The sequence below is a fragment of the Conger conger genome, chromosome 13 (genome assembly GCF_963514075.1).
Source record: "Conger conger chromosome 13, fConCon1.1, whole genome shotgun sequence".
Lineage (NCBI taxonomy): Eukaryota > Metazoa > Chordata > Actinopteri > Anguilliformes > Congridae > Conger > Conger conger.
Window position 1 is genome coordinate 43286964 of NC_083772.1, and position 23010 is coordinate 43309973.

General features: G+C 42.7%; 2 protein-coding genes across 4 annotated transcripts in view; both read left to right on the forward strand.

The window, feature by feature from the left end:
- Window positions 1-14728, forward strand: part of prx (periaxin) — a 34439-nt gene extending 19711 nt beyond the window's left edge. For all 3 annotated transcript variants that reach the window (XM_061216633.1, XM_061216632.1, XM_061216631.1), the window contains exon 7: window positions 42-14728. In XM_061216633.1, the coding sequence (XP_061072617.1) occupies window positions 42-13355 (13314 nt within the window). In that variant the 3' untranslated portion in view covers window positions 13356-14728. The remainder of the gene's footprint in view (window positions 1-41) is intronic.
- Window positions 14729-15858: 1130 nt separating this feature from the next.
- The window catches only part of si:ch211-14c7.2 (uncharacterized), a 15628-nt gene continuing 8476 nt past the window's right edge, over window positions 15859-23010 (forward strand). Inside the window, exons 1-3 of the mRNA XM_061216576.1 lie at window positions 15859-16198; window positions 17421-17571; window positions 18840-20956. Of these exons, the coding sequence (XP_061072560.1) occupies window positions 18877-20956 (2080 nt within the window). The 5' untranslated portion in view covers window positions 15859-16198; window positions 17421-17571; window positions 18840-18876. The remainder of the gene's footprint in view (window positions 16199-17420; window positions 17572-18839; window positions 20957-23010) is intronic.

A 23010-nucleotide genomic window follows, 5' to 3' on the forward strand; every position in this document is an offset into this window, starting at 1 on the left:
TTGGTGGGGGGTGAGTCTTAAGTGAGTCTTTTGTCTTGCAGAATGTCAAGAGCATCAAGCCCTTCAAGGCGAAGAAAAAGAGAGGTGGTAGATTTGGATTGAAGAGGCTGAAAGAAAACAAGAACGCAAGAGCTGGAGCAGAGTTGGAGGCAGAGGGGTCCCCAGGAAAGATGGAGCTCAGTGCTGTGGATGTGGAGTTTGCCTTCCCCAAATTCAACAAGCTAAAGAAGGGTGGGAAAGCCTCAGTGGAAGGGGGGAAACTTCCTGAGTCAGAGTTGTCAGGAGGATTGATCACTGCAGGCAAGAAGAAGAGAAAGATTAGGTTTCCCAGAATGAGAGTGAAGGGTACTAGTGGTGTGGACACATCAGAGGGGCAGGCAGCTTTTACACTACCAGAGGGCAGTGGTAGCCTCAAAGCCAAAGGGAAGGCCCCAAAGTTTGGGATCACCTTTCCTAAGACAAAGAAAACCAAAGTCGACTTAACTCTGCCAGAGGGGAACATTGAGCCACCTGAGGCTAAATTTAGGCCACCTTCAGTAGAATTTGGGTTTCATTCTGGAAAGAAGGATGCGGACCTGCACGATAAGGACATGAAGGAAAAAGATGGGTTGAGTTTCAAACCTCCTGAAGTGGAATTTTCTTTAGGGATGCCTGCAGGAAAAGGAGAAATAAGCTTACCCCACTCTAAAATGGGAGTTAGGGGCAAAGGAGAGATCAAGGGGCCTAAAGTAGACATCAAGGGAGACAAAATTCACAAGCCCAAAATTGATGTTTCACTTCCAAAAGGAAAAATGCCCGGAGCAGGAATTGATGTTGAAGGCCTTGGTGGCAAAGCAGGAAAATTTCAAACACCCACATTAGACATTTCTCTTCCCAAAATCAAGTCACCAGATGTAGACATTGATCTGCAGGGACCTGACATCAAGGGAGGGAAGATGCACATGCCCAAAATTGATATTTCACTTCCAAAAGGAAAACTGCCAGAAGCGGGCATTGATGTTGAAGGCCTAAGTGGTAAAGGAGGCAAATTACAAATGCCCACATTCGATATTTCTCTTCCCAAATTCAAGTCACCTGATGTAGACATTGATGCAGAGGGGCCTGACATCAAGGGAGGGAAGATGCACCTGCCGAAAATTGATATTTCCCTTCCAAAAGGAAAACTGCCAGAAGCAGGAATTGATGTTGAAGGCCTTGGTGGCAAAGGAGGCAAATTTCAAATGCCCACATTCGATATTTCGCTTCCAAAAATCAAGTCACCTGATGTAGACATTGATGTCGAGGGACCTGACATCAAAGGTGGCAAGATGCACATGCCCAAAATTGATATTTCCCTTCCAAAAGGAAAAATTCCAGAAGCAGGAATTGATGTTGAAGGCCTTGGTGGCAAAGGAGGCAAATTTCAAATGCCCACATTCGATATTTCTCTTCCCAAAATCAAGTCACCTGATGTAGACATTGATGCAGAGGGACCTGACATCAAAGGTCCTAAGATGCACATGCCCAAATTTGACATTTCCCTTCCGAAAGGAAAAATGCCAGAAGCTGAAATCGATATTGAGGGTCATGGTGGAAAGGGAGGCAAATTTCAAATGCCTTCATTTGATATTTCTCTCCCCAAAATAAAATCACCAGATGTAGACATTGATGTGGAAGGACCTGACATCAAAGGTGGCAAGATGCACATGCCCAAAATTGACATTTCCCTTCCAAAAGGAAAAATGCCAGAAGCAGGAATTGATGTTGAAGGCCTAAGTGGCAAAGGTAGCAAATTTCAAATGCCAACATTTGATATTTCTCTTCCCAAAATCAAGTCACCTGATGTAGATATTGATGTCGAGGGACCTGACATCAAAGGTCCTAAGATGCACATGCCCAAAATTGACATTTCACTTCCAAAAGGAAAAATGCCAGAAGCAGGAATTGATGTTGAAGGCCTGAGTGGTAAAGGTGGCAAATTTCAAATGCCCACATTCGATATTTCTCTTCCCAAAATAAAATCACCAGATGTAGACATTGATGTCGAGGGACCTGACATCAAAGGTCCTAAGATGCACATGCCCAAAATTGACATTTCACTTCCAAAAGGAAAAATGCCAGAAGCAGGAATTGATGTTGAAGGCCTAAGTGGCAAAGGTGGCAAATTTCAAATGCCTACATTTGACATTTCTCTTCCCAAAATGAAGTCACCTGATGTAGACATTGATGTCAAGGGACCTGACATCAAAGGTGGCAAGATGCACATGCCCAAATTTGATATTTCCCTTCCGAAAGGAAAAATGCCAGAAGCAGGAATTGATGTGGAAGGCCCTGGTGGCAAAGGAGGGAAATTTAAAATGCCTACGTTTGACATGTCTCTTCCCAAAATGAAGTCACCAGATGTAGACATTGATCTGCAGGGACCTGACATCAAAGGTCCTAAGATGCACATGCCCAAAATTGACATTTCCCTTCCAAAAGGAAAAATGCCAGAAGCAGGAATTGATGTTGAAGGCCATGGTGGAAAGGGAGGCAAATTTCAAATGCCTTCATTAGACATTTCTCTCCCCAAAATAAAATCACCGGATGTAGACATTGATCTGGAGGGACCTGACATTAAAGGTGGCAAGATGCACATGCCCAAATTTGATATTTCCCTTCCAAAAGGAAAAATGCCAGAAGCAGGAATTGATGTTGAAGGCCTGAGTGGTAAAGGTGGCAAATTTCAAATGCCCACATTCAATATTTCTCTTCCCAAAATAAAGTCACCAGATGTAGACATTGATGTCGAGGGACCTGACATCAAAGGTCCTAAGATGCACATGCCCAAAATTGACATTTCCCTTCCGAAAGGAAAAATGCCAGAAGCAGGAATTGATGTTGAAGGCCTTGGTGGCAAAGGAGGGAAATTTCAAATGCCTACGTTTGACATGTCTCTTCCCAAAATTAAGTCACCAGATGTTGACATTGATCTGCAGGGACCTGACATCAAAGGTCCTAAGATGCACATGCCCAAATTTGACATTTCCCTTCCAAAAGGAAAAATGCCAGAAGCAGGAATTGATGTTGAAGGCCATGGTGGAAAGGGAGGCAAATTTCAAATGCCTTCATTAGACATTTCTCTCCCCAAAATAAAATCACCAGATGTAGACATTGATCTGGAGGGACCTGACATTAAAGGTGGCAAGATGCACATGCCCAAATTTGATATTTCCCTTCCAAAAGGAAAAATGCCAGAAGCAGGAATTGATGTTGAAGGCCATGGTGGAAAGGGAGGCAAATTTCAAATGCCTTCATTAGACATTTCTCTCCCCAAAATAAAATCACCAGATGTAGATATTGATCTGGAGGGACCTGACATTAAAGGTGGCAAGATGCACATGCCCAAATTTGATATTTCCCTTCCAAAAGGAAAAATGCCAGAAGCAGGAATTGATGTTGAAGGCCATGGTGGAAAGGGAGGCAAATTTCAAATGCCCACATTCAATATTTCTCTTCCCAAAATAAAGTCACCAGATGTAGACATTGATGTCGAGGGACCTGACATCAAAGGTCCTAAGATGCATATGCCCAAAATTGACATTTCACTTCCAAAAGGAAAAATGCCAGAAGCAGGAATTGATGTTGAAGGCCTAAGTGGCAAAGGTGGCAAATTTCAAATGCCTACGTTTGACATTTCTCTTCCCAAAATGAAGTCACCTGATGTAGACATTGATGTCGAGGGACCTGACATCAAAGGTGGCAAGATGCACATGCCCAAATTTGATATTTCCCTTCCGAAAGGAAAAATGCCAGAAGCAGGAATTGATGTGGAAGGCCCTGGTGGCAAAGGAGGGAAATTTAAAATGCCTACGTTTGACATGTCTCTTCCCAAAATGAAGTCACCAGATGTAGACATTGATCTGCAGGGACCTGACATCAAAGGTCCTAAGATGCACATGCCCAAAATTGACATTTCCCTTCCAAAAGGAAAAATACCAGAAGCAGGAATTGATGTTGAAGGCCGTGGTGGAAAGGGAGGCAAATTTCAAATGCCTTCATTTGATATTTCTCTCCCCAAAATAAAATCACCAGATGTAGACATTGATCTGGAGGGACCTGACATAAAAGGTGGCAAGATGCACATGCCCAAATTTGATATTTCCCTTCCAAAAGGAAAAATGCCAGAAGCAGGAATTGATGTTGAAGGCCTGAGTGGTAAAGGTGGCAAATTTCAAATGCCCACATTCGATATTTCTCTTCCCAAAATAAAGTCACCAGATGTAGACATTGATGTCGAGGGACCTGACATCAAAGGTCCTAAGATGCACATGCCCAAAATTGACATTTCCCTTCCAAAAGGAAAAATGCCAGAAGCAGGAATTGATGTTGAAGGCCTTGGTGGCAAAGGAGGGAAATTTCAAATGCCTACGTTTGACATGTCTCTTCCCAAAATTAAGTCACCAGATGTTGACATTGATCTGCAGGGACCTGACATCAAAGGTCCTAAGATGCACATGCCCAAATTTGACATTTCCCTTCCAAAAGGAAAAATGCCAGAAGCAGGAATTGATGTTGAAGGCCATGGTGGAAAGGGAGGCAAATTTCAAATGCCTTCATTAGACATTTCTCTCCCCAAAATAAAATCACCAGATGTAGACATTGATCTGGAGGGACCTGACATTAAAGGTGGCAAGATGCACATGCCCAAATTTGATATTTCCCTTCCAAAAGGAAAAATGCCAGAAGCAGGAATTGATGTTGAAGGCCATGGTGGAAAGGGTGGCAAATTTCAAATGCCCACATTCAATATTTCTCTTCCCAAAATAAAGTCACCAGATGTAGACATTGATGTCGAGGGACCTGACATCAAAGGTCCTAAGATGCATATGCCCAAAATTGACATTTCACTTCCAAAAGGAAAAATGCCAGAAGCAGGAATTGATGTTGAAGGCCTTGGTGGCAAAGGAGGAAAATTTCAAATGCCTACGTTTGACATGTCTCTTCCCAAAATTAAGTCACCAGATGTTGACATTGATCTGCAGGGACCTGACATCAAAGGTCCTAAGATGCACATGCCCAAAATTGACATTTCCCTTCCAAAAGGAAAAATGCCAGAAGCAGGAATTGATGTTGAAGGCCGTGGTGGAAAGGGAGGCAAATTTCAAATGCCTTCATTAGATATTTCTCTCCCCAAAATAAAATCACCAGATGTAGATATTGATCTGGAGGGACCTGACATTAAAGGTGGCAAGATGCACATGCCCAAATTTGATATTTCCCTTCCAAAAGGAAAAATGCCAGAAGCAGGAATTGATGTTGAAGGCCATGGTGGAAAGGGAGGCAAATTTCAAATGCCCACATTCAATATTTCTCTTCCCAAAATAAAGTCACCAGATGTAGACATTGATGTCGAGGGACCTGACATCAAAGGTCCTAAGATGCATATGCCCAAAATTGACATTTCACTTCCAAAAGGAAAAATGCCAGAAGCAGGAATTGATGTTGAAGGCCTAAGTGGCAAAGGTGGCAAATTTCAAATGCCTACGTTTGACATTTCTCTTCCCAAAATGAAGTCACCTGATGTAGACATTGATGTCGAGGGACCTGACATCAAAGGTGGCAAGATGCACATGCCCAAATTTGATATTTCCCTTCCGAAAGGAAAAATGCCAGAAGCAGGAATTGATGTGGAAGGCCCTGGTGGCAAAGGAGGGAAATTTAAAATGCCTACGTTTGACATGTCTCTTCCCAAAATGAAGTCACCAGATGTAGACATTGATCTGCAGGGACCTGACATCAAAGGTCCTAAGATGCACATGCCCAAAATTGACATTTCCCTTCCAAAAGGAAAAATACCAGAAGCAGGAATTGATGTTGAAGGCCGTGGTGGAAAGGGAGGCAAATTTCAAATGCCTTCATTTGATATTTCTCTCCCCAAAATAAAATCACCAGATGTAGACATTGATCTGGAGGGACCTGACATAAAAGGTGGCAAGATGCACATGCCCAAATTTGATATTTCCCTTCCAAAAGGAAAAATGCCAGAAGCAGGAATTGATGTTGAAGGCCTGAGTGGTAAAGGTGGCAAATTTCAAATGCCCACATTCGATATTTCTCTTCCCAAAATAAAGTCACCAGATGTAGACATTGATGTCGAGGGACCTGACATCAAAGGTCCTAAGATGCACATGCCCAAAATTGACATTTCCCTTCCAAAAGGAAAAATGCCAGAAGCAGGAATTGATGTTGAAGGCCTTGGTGGCAAAGGAGGGAAATTTCAAATGCCTACGTTTGACATGTCTCTTCCCAAAATTAAGTCACCAGATGTTGACATTGATCTGCAGGGACCTGACATCAAAGGTCCTAAGATGCACATGCCCAAATTTGACATTTCCCTTCCAAAAGGAAAAATGCCAGAAGCAGGAATTGATGTTGAAGGCCATGGTGGAAAGGGAGGCAAATTTCAAATGCCTTCATTAGACATTTCTCTCCCCAAAATAAAATCACCAGATGTAGACATTGATCTGGAGGGACCTGACATTAAAGGTGGCAAGATGCACATGCCCAAATTTGATATTTCCCTTCCAAAAGGAAAAATGCCAGAAGCAGGAATTGATGTTGAAGGCCATGGTGGAAAGGGTGGCAAATTTCAAATGCCCACATTCAATATTTCTCTTCCCAAAATAAAGTCACCAGATGTAGACATTGATGTCGAGGGACCTGACATCAAAGGTCCTAAGATGCATATGCCCAAAATTGACATTTCACTTCCAAAAGGAAAAATGCCAGAAGCAGGAATTGATGTTGAAGGCCTTGGTGGCAAAGGAGGAAAATTTCAAATGCCTACGTTTGACATGTCTCTTCCCAAAATTAAGTCACCAGATGTTGACATTGATCTGCAGGGACCTGACATCAAAGGTCCTAAGATGCACATGCCCAAAATTGACATTTCCCTTCCAAAAGGAAAAATGCCAGAAGCAGGAATTGATGTTGAAGGCCGTGGTGGAAAGGGAGGCAAATTTCAAATGCCTTCATTAGATATTTCTCTCCCCAAAATAAAATCACCAGATGTAGACATTGATCTGGAGGGACCTGACATTAAAGGTGGCAAGATGCACATGCCCAAATTTGACATTTCACTTCCAAAAGGAAAAATTCCAGAAGCAGGAATTGATGTTGAAGGCCGTGGTGGAAAGGGAGGAAAATTTCAAATGCCTTCATTCGATATTTCGCTTCCCAAAATCAAGTCACCTGATGTAGACATTCATGCAGAGGGACCTGACATCAAAGGTGGCAAGATGCACATGCCAAAAATTGATATTTCCCTTCCAAAAGGAAAAATGCCAGAAGCAGGAATTGATGTTGAAGGCCTTGGCGGCAAAGCAGGCAAATTTCAAATGCCTACATTTGATATTTCTCTCCCAAAAATCAAGTCACCAGATGTAGACATTGATCTGAAGGGACCTGACATCAAAGGTCCAAAGATGCACATGCCCAAATTTGACATTTCCCTTCCGAAAGGAAAAATGCCAGAAGCAGGAATTGATGTTGAAGGCCGTGGTGGAAAGGGAGGCAAATTTCAAATGCCTTCATTTGATATTTCTCTCCCCAAAATAAAATCACCAGATGTAGACATTGATCTGGAGGGACCTGACATAAAAGGTGGCAAGATGCACATGCCCAAATTTGATATTTCACTTCCAAAAGGAAAAATGCCAGAAGCTGAAATCGATGTTGAGGGTCATGGTGCAAAAGGAGGCAAATTTCAAATGCCTTCATTAGATATTTCTCTCCCCAAAATAAAATCACCAGATGTAGACATTGATCTGAAGGGACCTGACATCAAAGGTCCAAAGATGCACATGCCCAAATTTGACATTTCCCTTCCGAAAGGAAAAATTCCAGAAGCAGGAATTGATGTTGAAGGCCCTGGTGGCAAAGGTGGCAAATTTCAAATGCCTACGTTTGACATTTCTCTTCCCAAAATGAAGTCACCTGATGTAGACATTGATGTCGAGGGACCTGACATCAAAGGTGGCAAGATGCACATGCCCAAATTTGATATTTCACTTCCAAAAGGAAAAATTCCAGAAGCAGGAATTGATGTTGAAGGCCCTGGTGGCAAAGGAGGGAAATTTAAAATGCCCACGTTTGACATGTCTCTTCCCAAAATCAAGTCACCAGATGTAGACATTGATCTGCAGGGACCTGACATCAAAGGTCCTAAGATGCACATGCCCAAAATTGACATTTCCCTTCCGAAAGGAAAAATGCCAGAAGCAGGAATTGATGTTGAAGGCCTTGGTGGCAAAGGAGGGAAATTTCAAATGCCTACGTTTGACATGTCTCTTCCCAAAATGAAGTCACCAGATGTTGACATTGATCTGCAGGGACCTGACATCAAAGGTCCTAAGATGCACATGCCCAAAATTGACATTTCCCTTCCAAAAGGAAAAATGCCAGAAGCAGGAATTGATGTTGAAGGCCGTGGTGGAAAGGGAGGCAAATTTCAAATGCCTTCATTTGATATTTCTCTCCCCAAAATAAAATCACCAGATGTAGACATTGATCTGGAGGGACCTGACATAAAAGGTGGCAAGATGCACATGCCCAAATTTGATATTTCCCTTCCAAAAGGAAAAATGCCAGAAGCAGGAATTGATGTTGAAGGCCTGAGTGGTAAAGGTGGCAAATTTCAAATGCCTACATTCGATATTTCTCTTCCCAAAATAAAGTCACCAGATGTAGACATTGATGTCGAGGGACCTGACATCAAAGGTCCTAAGATGCACATGCCCAAAATTGACATTTCACTTCCAAAAGGAAAAATGCCAGAAGCAGGAATAGATGTTGAAGGCTTTGGTGGCAAAGGAGGGAAATTTCAAATGCCTACGTTTGACATTTCTCTTCCCAAAATGAAGTCACCAGATGTTGACATTGGCTTGGAGGGACCTGACATCAAAGGTGGCAAGATGCACATGCCCAAAATTGACATTTCCCTTCCAAAAGGAAAAATGCCAGAAGCAGGAATTGATGTTGAAGGCCTTGGTGGCAAAGGAGGGAAATTTCAAATGCCTACGTTTGACATGTCTCTTCCCAAAATTAAGTCACCAGATGTAGACATTGATCTGCAGGGACCTGACATCAAAGGTCCTAAGATGCACATGCCCAAAATTGACATTTCCCTTCCAAAAGGAAAAATGCCAGAAGCAGGAATTGATGTTGAAGGCCGTGGTGGAAAGGGAGGCAAATTTCAAATGCCTTCATTTGATATTTCTCTCCCCAAAATAAAATCACCAGATGTAGACATTGATCTGGAGGGACCTGACATAAAAGGTGGCAAGATGCACATGCCCAAATTTGATATTTCCCTTCCAAAAGGAAAAATGCCAGAAGCAGGAATTGATGTTGAAGGCCTGAGTGGTAAAGGTGGCAAATTTCAAATGCCCACATTCAATATTTCTCTTCCCAAAATAAAGTCACCAGATGTAGACATTGATGTCGAGGGACCTGACATCAAAGGTCCTAAGATGCACATGCCCAAAATTGACATTTCCCTTCCAAAAGGAAAAATGCCAGAAGCAGGAATTGATGTTGAAGGCCTTGGTGGCAAAGGAGGGAAATTTCAAATGCCTACGTTTGACATGTCTCTTCCCAAAATTAAGTCACCAGATGTTGACATTGATCTGCAGGGACCTGACATCAAAGGTCCTAAGATGCACATGCCCAAAATTGACATTTCCCTTCCAAAAGGAAAAATGCCAGAAGCAGGAATTGATGTTGAAGGCCGTGGTGGAAAGGGAGGCAAATTTCAAATGCCTTCATTTGATATTTCTCTTCCCAAAATAAAATCACCAGATGTAGACATTGATCTGGAGGGACCTGACATTAAAGGTGGCAAGATGCACATGCCCAAATTTGATATTTCCCTTCCAAAAGGAAAAATGCCAGAAGCGGGAATTGATGTTGAAGGCTCTGTTGGTAAAGGAGGCAAATTTCAAATGCCTTCATTAGATATTTCTCTTCCCAAAATCAAGTCACCAGATACAGATACTGATGCAGACCTTGGTGTCCATGGAAGTGATTGGAGTCCAAAAGGTCCAACCGTTGAAATTAACATGCCAAAACTTCCCAAATTTGGCCATGAAAAAGATATTCGCCTCAGGTCTCCAGAACTTGACATTGAAAGTCCAGACTTGGATTTAAAGGGTCCTCACAAAGGGAAGGTCAGAATAGAAGGGCCTAATGTTGACATTGATGGAGCTGGTGGAAACTTCAAAATGCCCAACGTTAAACTTCCATCAGTTGACATAACCGCCCCCAAAGTTAACCTGGACTTTGGATTGCCTAAATCTAAAGGTGATGACAGGGAAGAGATTGAATTGCTAAAGGCTGAAGGCAGCAGGCCCTCTTCTGGAGCAAGTTTTGAAGTTCCAGATGTCTCTCTAAAAATGCCAAAATTTTCTCTTCCCAAATTTGGAGGTAAATCCAAGAGAGGTGACTTTGAAATAGAAGGTCAAGGTCCCAAAGCAGACATTAGAATTAGCCCTCCACGACTAGAAAGTGAAGTCAGAGAACCATCGCTTGAAATTGGGTCTGATGGGAAGGTAAAAGGTCGGGTTAAGATGCCTAAAATTAAAATTCCAGGTTTTGGAATATCAAAAAAAGAGGGAGAAGCCATAATTAGTATCCCCGAAGCTGAAGCTAAACATCAAGTTCCAGATGTCACCATCAAAATGCCAAAGTTCTCTATGCTTAAATCTGGAAATAAGGAAGGTGACCTCGATATTTGTGCACCTGATGCAGAAATGGACATCAAAGGGAAGGTCAAAATGCCATCTGTTGAGATTTCCCTGCCAACAACAAAGCTACCTGAGGGTGAGGTTTTACTTCCAAAAGCCGAAGTAGATGTATCTGAAGCTGATATTAAAGCTTATGAAGGTCATCTAAAAATCCCCAAAATGCCCTCGATTGGCATATCAGTCCCAAAAATTGATCTTGATGTAGCCCTTCCCAAAGGACAAGCTGGAGATATCGATGTTCCAGGACTTGACACTGAGAGAGGTGGAGGCACATTTAAAATGCCAAAAATGAAAATTCCAGAGATAGATATATCAGTTCCAAAAAGACAGTCTGGAATTATTGATGTTCCAAAAATTGAAGGTGAGGGAGATGGAGGGAAATTTAGGATGCCAAAAATTAAAATGCCAGAGGTAGATATTTCAGTTCCAAAAAGACAGTCAGGAGATATTGATGTTCCAAACATTGGCATTGAGGCAGATGGTGGCAAATTTAAGATGCCACAAATTAAATTGCCGGAAGTAGATATCTCCGTCCCAAAAAGACTATCTGGACATGGTGATGTTTCAAACATGGAAGTTGAGGGAGAGGGAGGCAAATTTACAATGCCTAAAATTAAAATGCCAAAGGTGGACATATCAGTTCCAAAAGGAAAACTTGATACTGATGGATTGGGTGAACTCAACATTGACTTACCAAAAGGGAAAGCAGAACATCAAGGCATAAAAATTCCATCAATAGACATAAAAGTTCCAAAAGGTGATCTGGAGTTAGACATAAGCTTACCAAAAGCTGATGGAGGAAAACAAAAGAAAAAGATTGAGCTGCCTGACTTAGACATGGATAATTCTTCCAGCCAAGATAAAATGAAAGGTCCAAAGATTAAAGGTACAAAGTTTAAAATTGGAATGCCAAAAATGAAGGTTGCAGGAGACGCAGGATTGGATGCGAAGAAACCGGCGAAGGAGGATGAAGAGACAGGGAGGAGACTCAAAATAAAAAAGCCCAAAGTAGATTTTGATAAGGATGGTGGGGAAGCTAAATTCCAAATGCCACAAATTAATCTTCCAGATGTGGGGTTTTCTACGCCTAAAGCTGAAATGCACGGCCCAGAAATAAGTGGAAAATTCAAAATGCCTGATTTGGAAATCTCAGGTCCTAAGCTAAAAGGACATGGAGAGACTGACATGAAAGGTACAGATATTAACCTGGGTCCCCTGGAGGATAAGGAACGGATTAAGCTTCAAATGCCCAAAATCTCCTTGCCAACTGTGGGGTTCAAAGATAAATCAGGCTCAACTGAATTGATAGCCCCTAATTCTGATTCAGAGGATGGAATTTCATTTCCGAAATTAGAAATTATGGCCCCAAAAATTTTAGACTTTGACATTAGGTCCTCGCAAGTTGAAGATGAAGATACAGAAGGAGATATCGACAATAAAAATAAAATAAAAATACCAAAGTTTGGGGTTGCTCTGCCTTCCATCACAGGACCTGAGACAACAGTGAATATCAAAGCACCAGATACAAAAATCAAAGGACCTGCTGCTAAAATAAAAGTCACTGAAACTGGCAATGATTATGAAGGTCCTAAAATGCCAAAAGTGAAGAAAGCAGTATTTGTTTTGGTAAACCCAAACACAGATGAGTCTGATATATCTGCAAGCTTTCCAGAAGATAAAGTGAGAATGCCAAAGATCAAAATGCCAAGCTTTGAAAAATCAAAGGACAGAGGAACAGGAATAAATGGAGAGGAAGATTTAGATGAGGATGGGACGTCAAAAGGAATCAAATTGAAAATGCCAAAAGTAAGCTTCTCTTCAGGAAAGAGTGGCTCTTTTGATGTGACTGTTGGACCCAATCAAGGATCAGTGCCCAGTGTCAATGGTGAGAAAGATATTGCATTCCACAATGGATCCAAGGAAGACAGAGCCAAATTTGGGAAGCTCAAGCTGCCCAAGATTGAGTTCACGTCCCCGTACTCCAGAAACAGCGGGGCAGAAGACGACACTGAGCTGAACATGAAGCTAGTCAAAAAGGAGGAATCATCCACAATTACTTTACCTGGGTTCAAGAAAAAGGCAGGGAAAGGGGAGGAAGAGGAACCAGGTCACATGGTGTCCTCCAAGGCCAGGAAGGAAATGTTCACAGAAGGAGAGGGTTCAGAGTCAGCCCTGCCCAAGATCTCCATCGGCTTTGTTCCTGGGAGACTAAAGGGACAGGCAGAGGCAGACCGCACTGACGTTGGCGAGAGAAGCAAAAGGGAGACTGATAGCAGGGAGAAGTCGCTTCAATTTAAGGTCCCCAAGGTCAGCTTGAGCCCCCAGTCCACAGGAATCCTGCATATCACACAGAAAAGCTCACCCCAGGGGAGCAAATCCTCCCTGCAGTGCTCCGGAGAAGGTGAGGCCTCCACCGGAATCAGGGTACAGTTGCCCAGTGTGGGGTTCTCCTCCCCCTACACCTCTGAAGAACAGGCTGGCCCCACATCCAATAAGGGCACTGTGATGGCGCTAACAAAATCGTCCAAACACACAAAAAAGGAGCCTGGGACTGGCCAAGCTGAAAGTTCACCTTCACGTTGGCATTTCTAAAAAGAAAATATTGAGAGATGAGCAACAACATGCTCTCGTTTTCTGAAAAAAATAATAAATAAGCGACCACTTTATTTTGTTCTTTTTCCTCATGTTTTTTTTTTCTATTTTAATTTGTATTGTTTTCGTGCCTTTTACTCGCTTGTACCAATGTCAATCTTACAACAAAACCCCCCCAAAAGAACACCTGTACAGCTGGGACACACACACACACACATGTTCATGTATACATTCGTGTATGCACACACACACACACAGCTAATAGGTCTGCCACTGATTTTTGCTGTATGTGCTTTTTGAAAACAGGAATTTGACATGATTTATAAATTAAATTGTAAATATAAATAAGCAGAATAAAACTCCAAACACAAATGAAGTGATTATGTGGTAAGATTAGGTGAGTTTTGAATGAGTGTTATGTTGTGGCATTAACCAATAGTGGGGTGTGCTTTAATATACTAGGCAAATCCATAAAGACCTATAAATAGTTGGGTCTTTATGACCATTACTCTGAAACTAGATAATGATTTGAGTATTATCATGTAATTTTGATAAGATTTTGATTTCTTGTTTGCTTTCTCTTTACTTAAATTCTGTTTTATTTTAGTAGTCCTTTTGAGGTTCCATGTGAGTACATCATAAGGTGAACTTAAGTTTTCATGCTGCTTCAAGGCTTTGTACTGTGCTATCCCTGGTGTGATTTCTTTTGGAATTTATTCAATCTATAATAAGCCATCTTGGACACAGTGAGTCTTGGAACATATTTGTTATTGTACAAATGCAACAGGTCTTTTCTCTACAGTTTAAAAATGCTTAAATACAGTAGTGTGCCTTTTTAATGTCCGATATGAAAGCCTAATTTGCCAAATATAAAAGATTTCATGAGTCTTTTAGGGCACGTTTGGGGCTGCAGGATCAACTTAAAAAGAAAGGTTGCACTCGGTTTGCTGAAATGCAGTTTTTAGTACCAACATCGTGGCAGCAAGCTGCCTTTTTCCTTTTTCACATGGGGGCTGCATGATAAACATAGTATGAATAGTCTATCTGTAATCCTGTTTCATCTACCAGTTGGCAAAGTCTCTTAACCTTGTTGAACACTGACACCGAAACTGAACATATGCATTGACCTAGTAAATAGTATGATCCACTGTGTGGGAACGGATTCCATGCAGTTCAGGAACACAGTTTAACAGTATCTATATGTATAGAAAGATAATTACAAATGCTTTTGTGCTCAGTAGCATGCGTCTCAAAGTGTTTTTGTGTACTGGCTTTTTATGGAAGGCCATTTTTGAAGCAATGTGTAATTTAAGTGGCATTTTGAAATAACATTTAAAAAAGAATGCAAAGTAATAAAACTTAATATTCTTAATGCATTGTGTCCTTTCTTTGATTAAACCCTTTGAAATATTTTTTTCAGCTGGAGACCAATTTGATTACTTATGCATGCTTTTCTAGTCAAAGCAAACATACTGCACTGGCCGCTCAAAACTAGAAAAAGAAAGAAATAATTCTCAGGATCCCAGGCTGATATGCTTATTCCCAGGGTTTCGCTGAGTATGCAGAGCCATAGGTAGGAGAGAGGCACAGCGCTTCCAGCAGAGGGAAACAAAGTCACAGGTGCATAACACTCTTCTCAAAACAAACTAAATTAAACTTGATTTTGGTTCCTCTGTAGCCGAGAAATCCTTCATTCTCATCTCATGGCCAACAAAGCACTAATTCATGAAACTACACTCACACATGTTGCAGAGGACTTCAAACATTTTTATATGTGATCTGGACACCACATACTAAATATACACTCAATATCCACTTTATTGCATAGTGGCAGTTCTGTGGCTGAAAATGTCTTGTTAATAAGAGAGGTGAAAGAGGAATGGCATCTCTGAACACACAAGACATCAAACACTGAGTGAATGGGCTATAACAGCACCTCTCACATCTCTCTCTCTCATATATATATATATATATATATATATATATATATATATATATATATATATATATATATAGTGCAATCCAGAAATATTTGGACAGTGGTACAATTTCTGCTCCATTGGATTTGAAATGAAGCAATGAACATGAGGTTAAAGTGCAGACTGTCAGCATTAATCTGAGCGTATTTATATCAATATCGGTGATCCGTGGAGGAATTACATCCCTTTTCATACATAGTCCCACCTTTTAGGGGACCAGAAGTAATTGGACAGTCGGCTTCTCAGCTGTTTCTGATTAGGTGTATTCAATCGCTTCCTTAAAGGATTTACCTATATTCTCAAAAATAATCATCAAGAGCAGCTTTCGGTAACATGAATAGGCCTGTATCCATAGACGAATGCGCGTTTCTCATTGATTCAAAATAAGCAATGCCAATTAAATATAAATTCACCAACATAACGCTAACGATTTGTATAGTAGGCTATATTCCAACGTAATGTGCTCACTCGTGCAGTTGCCTAATGATGAGTGTGTGGGATGAAAGTTAAATAGGCAGCCTATATCCCGGCTGTTGAACACACGCACACGATTGCAGCAGTTATGCGTCTTCTCACGGCTTTGGAGGTCTTTCCAAACGCGGAGGCAGAGAGAACGGGGGAATACGACAGCTCAATGACCACATCTTAATATCATGAGAGCATTCAGTACTATTCGAACAAAAAACATTTAGGATTCCGTCTACCGCATGCCGTATGGGGATCAGGAAGTCATTGTGTTCATCAGTGGTCAACAAAATGAGACGAGCATGGAAGGAAGGAAAGGAGAATTTAAGCAAGGTTAAAGAAAAACGGTCCATAAAAATATAAAATTGTTCATTTTTTTCTGCCGGAGAATTTGTTCAGGTAAGTGGGAAAATGAATCCACATTGATGCCAGTTTTTAAATAAAGAACATGATTTTTTGATGCGTAGCACATTTTGTATGCCCGAGGAGCATACTGCGGGTCTAACAGAAAGGAACGGAGAATGCATGTGTGTAACACGTAGTGTATTGTCCTTTGAAATGTAAAATACGGCTAGCTATATACTGTATAGGCGGTAAATTCCGTAATAAATCGATGCTGCTGTTCGTACCGTAGATTTACCCTCACGTCAACGATTTATTTGCAAAACACATAACAAGGTATCATAATTGAACCTCATGATGATAAATTATTTCCGATCATCGCCATTATTTTGGCCATCCTCACTATCATAAACCAAATTGCTGGTGTATGCTCTAATAACAGACGGAATCCGTCTCCGTGTATTTCGGTAAATATCTATGCAGCTTGGCCTACACAAGGTTCGATAGTGCGGTTACAATTTCAGTCTGCTTTTGGCTTCCAAAACGAGTAACTCAATTTAACAATTCTGGGTCAGATTGAAGAAGTCTTATTTGTATTTTAACGAGTTCATGAATAAGTTAAGCACCACGCCTTACAATCTGCCATGTTTTGATTATCCATATATATATATATATATATATATATATATATATATATATATATATATATATATATATATATATACTCAATGAGCACTTTATTAGGTATCTATTAGACTTAGTTTTTGTACTGCTGTAGCCTATCCACTTAGACTTATGATGAGTTGTGTGTTCAGAGATGCTCTTTTGCATCACATCAACCATCAGAATGGGGAAAAAATGTGATCTAAGTGACTTTGACCGTGATTGGATTGTTGGTGGCAGACAGGGTGGTTTGATTATCTCAGAAAATGCTGATCCCCTGGGATTTCTCACACACTAGTCTCTAGAGTTTGCAAAGAATAGTGTAGAAAAGAAACAAAAATCCAGTAGGCAGCAGTTCTGCAGACAGAAACGCATTGTTAATGAGAGGTCAGAGGAGAATGGCCAGACTGGTCAAAGCTGACAGGAAGGTGACAGTAATGCAAATAACCACACATTACAACAGTGGTATGCAGAAGATCATCTCTGAACACACAATGCTTCATAACTCTTAAGTGGATGGGCTACAGCAATAGAAGTCTAAAAAAGTTAAATACCTAAAAGTGCTCACTGAGTGTACATAGATTTGGACCCATTTTGTACTCTTTCACTTTTTCAGTTTCTGAGTCTTAATAAGATACCGATAACACTGCACTGAGAGCCAGTAGACCAGGGGTCGGCAACCCTGATCCTGGAGAGCCGCAGGGTGTGCTGGCTTTCGTCTCCACCTTAAAATAAGCAACGGATTCAGACCCAAGAAACCAGGTGAGGTGAGTTAACTGTGTAATCAACGGCTTTCATTGATCAATTAATGCCAAGTAACAACGAAAGCCAGCACACCCTGCGGCTCTCAAGGACCTGGGTTGCTGACCCCTGCAATAGACCCATACTCAGCAAATCAGAAAGAAAATATAAATGCAGATCATTCTTAAATTGTCCCATTCCTTGCAATGGGGTAATTCTAATAACACACACACACACACACACACACACACGCACAAACATAACATCAAAAATCATTTCAGAAAAAGTAGTAAATTGTGTAGAGCATCACATTTCAACACATTCCACATAATCACATTCACTGAAAAACTATTTCAAAATCAATCACCTCTCCCGCATCATTCTGCCTCTTATCCTTCTAGTAACATTTTAGAGTGAGTTGGAATTTTAGATTGCGAACCTGGCTGGCTTGTGTTCAGCACTGCCATTGCTCTGGCTCTGGTAAAAAGCATATTACACACACGATTAGAGTGACATTTATTTACAAATTTCAGTCATGCTATATTATTTTTCTTTGTGCAAAGTACTTTTTTATGTTCCAAATTACCATACCTGTGAAAGTAATTTTGGACAGTCTCAAAATTATAAAAAAAATAAAAATAATTAAACAGTATATAAAAAACTTTTTTCTTTATTTTGTTGCATTAATACGTCATACCTCCATATACATCATAATAAGACATGCTGTATCATGCATTTGTATTTTTGTCATCTGAGCAAATAACAGGCTGAAATGCTATGTCCCTATACTGCCTCCTGCCCACTTCAGTGAGGTCACATTATAAATGTTATATGATCGTGATCATTTAGTTTATATTCAATGTATTGGTCTATAGTTTTCAGAGAAATTACATTTTTGGTCCTAGACAATGTTGAACAACTAGTGCAACTATTGCAAATTCATTTTAATTGTAAAACTGATTATAATATAATTATTAATATGAATCTCTCTGAATGATTTGATTTAATTTGACTTGTATCCAACTTTTTACAGATACACTGTCACAAAGATGTTTTACACAGGCTAAAAGAACTCCCCCGTGAGAAGAACAACTCTCAAGCAGTTAAACTATCCCCTTCATTTACACTGTTTCCAGGTAAATGGCAGTGGCATAACCCTTACTGTATGGCAGTGATGACCCATGGCCTGAGGTCAAATCTACAAGGAAGTATCACACTAAAAACGGGAAGTGGTTGGTGAGGACGTGGTTACCTTTCTGTTTTGTATCAATCTTTTATCTGTTTTGGACCATAGAGAGCATGGCCTGTGCGTTGGGCTGGACGTGGGACTAATGTCGTCTCTTCGCTGTGCTGAGCCCATAGACGCCACTGCAATGCTCCAGGAAAACAACAACAACAACTACTCCTGCCTGGAGAGAGCTTGCGAGAGCAGGGAGGTCCTCCAGGAGCGGGAAAGGGGCGTCCTGCCATTCGCCAAGATACTGGAGATGGGCTCTTTCCCAGAGCTGGGGGACATCACCCGGCGGGCCCCTGTCAGGGGCTTCAGGGCGTGGGCGATGAGCAGTGTGTGTGCCAGGAGCCGGAGGAGGGCCGCTTTGCCCCCGGCGAACCCAGCGCCTTTCCTGAAGAAGCCCGACGCCACGGAGAAGCATGCGGCAGGAGAGGGGCGGCCGCAGGCGGGCCGGCTGGCCCCGGGGGGACCCGGCGTGGGCCTGGGACTCCAGCTTGACACCGGCTCCTGGAACAGATGTCGTGGGAGCAGGCAAGGCACCCTCGGAGCCCTGGTGACCGTGGCGACGCTGACGGCCTCGGAGAGGGGCGGGCAGACGCAGACGCAGTGCTTCCTGCTTCAGGCGAAGGGGCAGAGCTACCTCTGCACCGCCGGGAGACACAGGGCCCCCCCGCCCCGGCTTTTCGCCAAGCTCACCCCTGCCCCAGCAGCACACGGGCTGGGGGAAGCCGCTTCCTCTGACAAGCCTCGCGATAGCAGAAAGGCTAACAAACAAAGGGAGGGGAAGGACAAGCCAAGGCCCGTCAGAAAATGGCGGACATCCTGCGAGGTGGCTTTCTCCGTCAAGGAACGAGTCCCCTGGGACAGTGGTGACAGGGAGTTCCCAGCTCCGGGGGCAAGCCAGGAAAGCAGATCCAAGCTTGCTTCCCAGTCCTCGGCACAGGATATGCAGACAAGCAAACAGGAAAGCCGAGATGCAGAGGCATCCAGGACCGCCAAGACCTGCACACAATGTAGTGAGGAGCGGGGCAGATCAGCAATCGGCCTCGGGAGGAGGGTAGAAGATAGTGTCTGTTCAAATGGCAGTGTGGAAGAAGAGGAGATGACCTCGCCCATGTCGGGCTCCGCTGTCTTTCGCCTGGATCCAGACCCCACCAACGCGGAAACAGGCTGCAGCCCCACGCACCAGGAAGGGCCCATCAGTGCAGGAATGCAGGATGGGCTGCAGCCCAAATCATCCTCACAGAAGTCTGGTCACTTTCAGGACCTGCCGGAGGACAACTGGCCCTGCCTGGGCGCTGGCAGTAAAAGCCAGGTCCCTGGAGCTTCAGAGGCAAACCTCGCAGTAGATGCCGAAGCACTGAAGGAAACAGGAAGTCCTCCTGATAAGGACAACGAAAGCAATTTGGCAGGGGACAATCTGCAGTGCACCGAGGGGGTGAGGGGGAGGTTGCCATGTGGAGACGTTGGGACCAAGAATCCACAGAGTGGCAGCTGTGAAGACGATGGACTGGCCAGTTCCACAGTCCAATGGGCACACCTTGCCGCCGGCTCTGACGGGGACCCTGGTTCCTCTGCTGAGGCTGAGGACACCCCAGAGCAGCTGAGGCAGTCCACACTCTCTGAGGGCGGTCGAGGCGAGGTGGTGGGTCATGAAGCCAGGCCCCTGGATGACACAGAGAATGAGGAAGGGGTCTGGACCACCACGAACGGTCACCCTCCCGAATACGTGGAGTTTTCCAGCGAGACCAGGGCTGGGGTGAGTGGAACGGGGGGGTCTGGGCTTTCAGATGTCTGGGGTGGGGGGCACCACAGGGGCTGGGACGGGCCTGAAGCGGGGGCCAAGATCAGGGACCCGATCTTGCAGCCGGATAATTCCCTCTCACGAGGCCTGGGCTCTGCTGCCACCGACGCTCATGCGCCGCCTAATCCGGCCCCCCCAGGAGCCATGGCAACAGCCCTTTCATCCCTGGAGGGGCGGCGGGATGGGGCACTGCTGGGTGATCCGCAGCGGCAGGACTGGGAGGGTGGCATGGTGGCCAGTGGAGAGAGGTTCCCTGATGTGGAGCAGGAAGGGGACGATGACTTTGGGCTCTTCATACAGGCAGGGGAACAGCCGTCCTGGGATGACGGATTTGCTGATTTCCAACAAGTGCCTTATGGGACATGTGAGAGCGCGGGTAAGCCTTCTGAATCTTACTGTTCGTTTCCCATGAACTTTCAGTGTTTTAGTATGTAGCCCGGGAGCCTAACATAGGCTGATGGCTCCTAGACTAGGAGAAAATACAGTAAAATTCTACACACAGGCGTACTCAATTTCACACGTACACACACACACACACACACTCACATGCTAGGAATTCGCAGTAGTAAACAACGAGTGTGGATACATGAAATACTACCCGCACTAATTTTACACAGCATTTCTCAATAAATCAGATAAATTGAAGCTGACTGATATAGGGCTAGGAAATTCCTCAGCTTGGCAGAAAGCAAAATAAAGAGGATACACTATCAAAACATTTCCCTGCCAATTAAATCCATTGGCACCACATATCCACCAGCTCATTTTAAGTAAAATGAAACAATGAATCCCTTGCAAATCAAGTGTTTATGCCTATTACTGGGATTATGTACTTATTGCTGATGCAAAGGATTATGGGACCTACCAAATCCTTTATATCCTCCAGGAAGGAAGTTTACAGTGGGTTAGAGCCACATGCTTTTCAACCTAAAATTACCAGACTGATAGACATTGTTGACTAACTACATGGAAAAATAAATGTTTAAACGGCAGTATATTTCTTTATCTAAACATTATGACAAGCATACATCTTTATTCCCCATTAAATTAATTCAGTATTACACTGAGTGCACTTTAAATTTAATTGATGCATGACCTGAATTTGAAAGAAGACATTTACACATGTAGTATGCTTTCATCTAGGTACATAAAGAGAAATAACGAGACAGTCGTACTGCCCTTTTCATTAATCAAGCTCATCAAATCTGTCTGGCCTGATATTAATGCGCTTGATGGCCCTCTCCACTTTCACACCCATGGGGTACTATTAATTATTGAAAAAGCTTCTGGGCACATTGCTTGTACTGTGCCTGCTTGCACTGTAAGCCTGTGTTAGCCGCAGGCTAGGGCCTATGTCATTAAAGAGACAGGAATGCTAACAGGGTAGTGAAGGAAAGGGACGGGGACAGAGCTTGTCAAAGGACATGTGGTCGATGCACAGGATATCCCAGCATTCCTGTACTGCATCAGATTGAAAGATTGAAAGTACATCGAAAGCATGTGTGCCTAATTGCACCATTTCATCTGAATTCAGGTCTGAAATCCTAATCCTCAGTCTCTCGTCCTAATCCCACTGCTGAAGCACTCCACGAAGAGAGCAGCCCTAACACAGAAAGGGCTTTTAACTTTTATTTTAGGTCATGGAGTACTTTGGGCTGCATTTATTTACTAGATGTATTTACTCCCCCTTCAAACCAAAGCCAAATAATCGTATTACATGTGTTTCAAAGTACAGTGATATGGTGAACTGCTTCTTGTCTACTAAACTGTATATCAGAGAACAGCCTTTGTGCACTTTTAAGTCATATTCAGGTACTTCCAACTAACTAACTAGTGCACTATGATACTGGGCTTATGGTTGATGGATGAAGACACTGGAACATTAATCTTGTATCGGATGTGTTCACTCTTTATTTTCCAGGCTAGCCCTTCCTTGTAATGTACCCTCGTAATTTTGGTCCCCTGTGTACTCTGAAGGCATGTCACCCAAAATAGTATCAGTTCAACCAGCCAAAGGCCTGAATAAATATGGGTCACTCAGGCCTTGGAAAAGAATGTCTAATAAAGAATGAGTGTTAGTGAAGCTGTGACCCTGCTTTCATGCACTAAGGGCTACATGCAGAGAGTGAATGGAGAACCACAGGAAGACAAACGTATGATCAAAATCAGATGCATGTTCCACAACCAGCATGTTTCCACTGTGGTCAACTGGCATTAGTGTAAGACCCAGGGACAGTAAACTTATTCAATTTCAATCTTATAATAACTGCAGAGAAGGGGATATGTAAAGTAAAATTTAACGTTCATGTTTTGTTGACACTGGGTATGTAGAAATCAGTCTGTGGTTCCTGAAAGGCCAGTATTAAAGGGGATTTTTAGAGACTTGTTCCCTGCCCTTTATAAATTTGAACCATGCTAATTAAATAAGTG